The sequence below is a fragment of the Chrysochloris asiatica genome, unplaced genomic scaffold (assembly GCF_000296735.1).
Source record: "Chrysochloris asiatica unplaced genomic scaffold, ChrAsi1.0 scaffold00380, whole genome shotgun sequence".
In the NCBI taxonomy this organism is placed as follows: domain Eukaryota; kingdom Metazoa; phylum Chordata; class Mammalia; order Afrosoricida; family Chrysochloridae; genus Chrysochloris; species Chrysochloris asiatica.
In genome coordinates this window covers 1234952-1239990 of record NW_006408898.1, presented here as the reverse complement: position 1 = coordinate 1239990, position 5039 = coordinate 1234952, and the positions used below count along the sequence as shown (strand labels likewise).

The 5039-nt window shown below is 38.0% G+C and overlaps 1 protein-coding gene across 1 annotated transcript in view; it reads right to left on the bottom strand.

Moving 5' to 3' along the window:
* Positions 1-6: 6 nt before the first annotated feature.
* ZC3H8 (zinc finger CCCH-type containing 8) overlaps positions 7-5039 on the bottom strand; it is a gene marked incomplete at its 3' end in the record, with an annotated part of 12811 nt that continues 7778 nt past the window's right edge. Inside the window, 4 exon segments of the mRNA XM_006878338.1 lie at positions 7-95; positions 1719-1830; positions 2217-2339; positions 4947-5039. The exon segment at positions 4947-5039 is cut by the window's right edge and continues 7 nt beyond it. Coding sequence (XP_006878400.1) covers positions 7-95; positions 1719-1830; positions 2217-2339; positions 4947-5039 — 417 coding nt within the window.

Sequence of the window (5039 nt, the reverse complement as noted above, 5' to 3'; positions counted from 1 at the left end):
TTGTGTCTCAGCTGTCAGTGGAGCATGGGAAAACTTGCAGTGTTCTCCCTGATAACATTTTGTTCCTGTATGATAAAACTTGCATGGATATTCATGTAATTCAAATGTTAAGGAAGAGAACAGTTTTAATCCTGCTAAAATAATTCATGCTATTAATTTCATGGTATTAATTTGTACTGTATTTTTTTCCTCTACAAAGGCTCTTTTGTACTAGTAGAAACACTGAATTTTTCATTTAAATGTTGTTGTTAAGTGCCATCGAGTCGGTTCCAACTCATAGCAACCCTGTAGAGGGTTTCCAAGGAGTGGCCGGTATACTCAAACCGCTGACCTTGTGGTTAGCAGTCCAGTATTTATCCACAGTGGTACACCTAGATTCCATTTAAACATAAAAGGAAAATGTTTAAGTTACATGAAAAGTTTATCAGCTATCATTTTTTCCTTCTTATAATAAAAGATTTCATTGATATAAGATAAGAGACATAGACTTTAAATACCTGGGTAAATACAATTATTTTCAAAGCATTCATTTGGGTTAGGGAATCAAAGTCAACCTCTAAATGTCTTACAAATCTGGATCATTCAGATAGTGCTGTTGTTAAGTGCTGTCGAGTCAGTTTGGACCAACAGTGACCCTGTATAGGATTTCCAAGGAGTGGCTGGTGAGCTTGAACTGCCAATCTTGCTGTTTAAGCTGACTGCAGTCGAGCGCATTAACCCACAGCATCACACCAGGACTCCATTCAGATATTAGGCTTGTTTAAAATAGGGTAAGTTGAATGCAACTTAATATTATTTTCTACGGGGAAAAAATCCTCAAATTAGAATGACCAAAGGAAAAAACTTTTGTGGTGACAAAGTTATTTCCCTGAAATGTTTATTTTCATGTTTTTACACCATATCTACACTATATACATTAAAGAGCAAAGGTTATTTTTCAAATTAAGTGAGCATTAACCTTTCTATATATGAGGAGTTTCAAAAAATTCGTGGAACGATTATTCCATTATCAACTAATTTCACGTTTTGAAGCTCCCTTGTAGTAATATATGGAAACAAATACTGCCAAATTACAAAATCCTTGCCTCTCTTTACAAAGTAATTTCTAAGAATATGGATTCAGCTAGGCAATGTCACAGCAGAAATTCTGACAGAATCTTCCTGGAACCTGAACATGTCCCACGAATCTGCTTTACTACAGGTACAGCTAAAAGGATCTACAGTTGAGAGTTTCCAAAGAAATCCTGTTTTCTTTCTTGGGAAAAATGTAACTATAATGTAAACTTAATTACTTTGATAACTTGTTGTTAACTGCTGTTGAGTTGGTTCCAACTCACAGCAACACTGTATAGGGTTTCCGAGGAGCAGCTGGTGGGTTTGAACCACTAACTTTGCAGTTAGCAGTCCAGTGTTAACCCTACAGTACCACACCAGGAATTTTTACCTTGTTGCTTGTTGTTAAGTGCCACTGAGCTGGTTCTGACTCATAGCAACCCTATATAGGATTTCTGAGGAGCAGCTGGTGAGCTTGAACCACTGACCTTCCTATTCAAACCATCCTTGCAAATCGAGCACATTGGCCCACAGTGCTACACAGATAATATGATTTTGTCATATTTTAAACACTGGTTTCATTTAAAATTTTGCATGTATAAAACGTTCAGAAAGCCAATGAAGAATACAGTTATTATAACTTTACAAGTAAAGATAAAGGATATTATGCAAATACAGGCAGGTTTCACCTCTGTTACAATATCCCTGTACATAAAATTTACACATTTCCTTTTTCTTCTCTAGCTCTGCATCATGATCAAATTTACACTCGTCTCCCTAGGCCAAAAGAAGGAACAAGGGAAAGCCATTATTTCTGATAGTTAAATCATTCCATTTAATACCTGCTAAACTTTAGATAAGCAAATGATTACAAAAGGAGCAAAGACCTTAGCAGCAGTATGGTCTGATTCTTACAGTTATTATACAATCACATCACATATTTCTCCTTCAAAGTTTGTTAAGACCTAAACATTTTTAACACAAAACACTCAAATAAAAAAAAGAAGTATCTACTTTCTTAAACATAAAAGAATTATTTTACTAAAATTCTCTAACTGAACCTTCTCAAAAAAGTTTTATAAACCTACAGGTGTGATTTTATTTTCAAATAGAGGGTAGGAGTTGATTTTAGTACATTTTTGCTATACTTCCCATTTGTATACCTTAATACACTTCCGTTCAAGAAAATATTTACAAATTTTTTTTCCTTGGCGTTCCACTGTATGTTGGTTGATGAATCCCTGACTCATTTTCACACACTGCTGCTTCTCTTTAGGTTTACCCACCTTTAAAAACAAAAACAAGTAACTATATGTGAGAAACAGAATATTAAATATATTATTCTGTTGTGCAAAATCATATTTTAAACCAGGGCTTTATACCAGTACATTCTGGTTCAGTCCCCTGGTGAGTATTTGCATTTCCACCCCAAGATACACTGAATCAGAATCTACATCTTAACAACTTAACATTTAAATTCTTATCTATCAGAATCTAAACATAAGACACCTGGGATCTATTAGCATCACCTGGGACTCCTACTGATAGATTCCCCAGGTGATTCTTATTCTTTTCTCTATTTTTAATTCCCCCAGAACATCACTTTATTATTAATCTGTCATCAACAATGTAAAACTCTAATAGATACGCTACCCTGGGTTTTTAAAAGGTAAAAGATTACATTGCATTAGCTACTTTCTAGGAAAAAAACTATAGCAATCACAGAAGAGGGAAATTTCGAAAGACCCCAAAAAAGTACCCTATAAAGCAAAGTAGGGGTAGTGGGGTAGGGGCGGGGAAGAATGCATGAAATCAAACGTCTGTTAGATTCATTGCTTTTGAACAATGACTATTCTGGGGAAATGAATGTGATAGAATCACAGAAAGGACCGAAATAACCATCAGTCGGAAACAATCCTGGCATTTTCTGTGTCATCGGTGGGTGTGGAGAATTGCTGTGTATTGCTCTGAATATAAGTTGTTAGGAGCATCGAGACGGAAGTAGGGCAAATTGAAGGGCTGAAATAAAAGTGACCTTGAAAGAAAGCTTGTCTACTAGGTTAGTGGAAGGGAGGGGGACGATGCAGTGGTTTGTTTTCTCTTCATTTCAGAAGTAAGTTCTTCCAAGGTAGTGCATCTGTTACATAGCTTGCTTTCCATTTTCAGTCCGTTTCTGAATTCTAGCCTTTTTGTACTTACCGGTCAACCCAACCAGTACTATTGCTGGGCAACCAGCGTCCCTCGAGAAGCTGAATGCATCCAATTTTCCTTGGTTGTGATTTCTTCATGGGCCCAGTTTTCTCTATTTCTGAGCAGGGTTTGTTTTGTCCTGGGGTGCACACACACGATCAGGTGGAATGAAGTTCTAAATCACTCTGCTCCGTGGCCTCCTCATTTCTTTCTGCAGCTAGCCTCCTGACACGTTTGTGGCTCTTCAGCAGCAGAAAGACAATCCCTGTGTCCAGGTGGTGAGTGTTCTTTCCTTCACCCATGGTCTTAGGCATATCCCTTAGTGCAGCGGTCCTGCAGGATTCTCTTCCCAGTGCACCAAGGTTTTCTAGGGGCCCTCAGAATAAGCCCCAGTTGCATCACCACCGACTGTGGTGTGGCTTTGGATGCCTGAGGCTGAGTTGAGTCTGGTAGATGTCTGACCTCACTTAACCATAGCGACCCTGTATGGTGTTCTGAGGAGCGACTGCTAAGTTTGAACCACAGATCCTTCAGTCCAGTGCTTATCCTACAGCATTACACCAGGACTCCATAGTACTAATTGGGGATTTTATAATGTATTTTAACTCTTGAGAAACACAAGCCATTTTTAAGGTACTAACTAGTGGTCTAGTTTATATCTTTTGCATATAGAATTTTAAAATACAGTTTAAGGTATATAATATGTACAAAAAAGAGCTGATTGCACAGCCATTTATGTGCCTTTCTTCTCCCTCAGGTCAAATTTTCACTTAGTTATCATCAAAATTATGTCTTAAAAATACATATAAGTCTAAATCTTTGCTTAGATTTATATGATTAAATTCTAACACATGTTTAGTCTCAGAATTAATTCCTCAGGTAGAATGGTTGTCAGCTTTGGTTGAATAATTATGAAAGGGCATAGTGACTGGGGGCAGGACACAAAGTTCCAGCCCTGACCTGGCCCTATGTTGAACCCGGGCAGGTACCTAAACTTAACATTTCAGGCTCTTTTTTTGTAAATATGAAGGCAGAGCTAGATTTTATTTAAATTTGTTTGTTTTAATCTATTATATTTGGTATTTCTAATATCCTACCACCCCCTCAAGCTCTCATCTCCTGTGACCAAGGCTAATGAAAACGTTGCCATCTAGTCTGGAAGCCTTCAGAAAAACAAAGTCCAGACACTCCATTTTTCCATGAACTTTCTGAAGCCCCTTATATTTGCAGACCAAGGGAAAGAAGCTTTTGTAAAGCAAAAATGCAGAGGGTTGCAGGTGGGGAGATTTGGTAATGCCAATATTCACAGGTAGTCATGAACTAATAGACAGGGGATGCAGTAAGAAAAACTTCGTAAAGGTTTGTGGCCTTTGAAACATTTCATGGTTATTTTATGTACTCTGCTTCCCTGTTTTTTCATAATTATTGACAGTACAACACTCAAAAATCAAAGGGTTCATGTGTATGACTTCAAGGGCACAGGGAGGACACTCAGGCTTAAATGAATGCTGGCAGCTTAGGAGTGAGAGGGCACATTGCTACAGTGATAAAAATGACAGGCATGGAAAGCCCGGTGAGGGGAAGAGATCTTCACCAACAGATAACCCCGGTTTTGTGTTGATGCCCCCACCTCTTAATATCACATAGCATTTCTTGTCACTTCGTTATAAGACAAAAATCAAAGCACATGGAAGTTTTTGTACCTCATCTGGTGAGCCATCTTTCCCCAGCACAGTACTTGCTTCTTTGCTTCCAGTGCCAACCAGTTTTCGCTTCTTCTTCTGCTTACCGTTCTT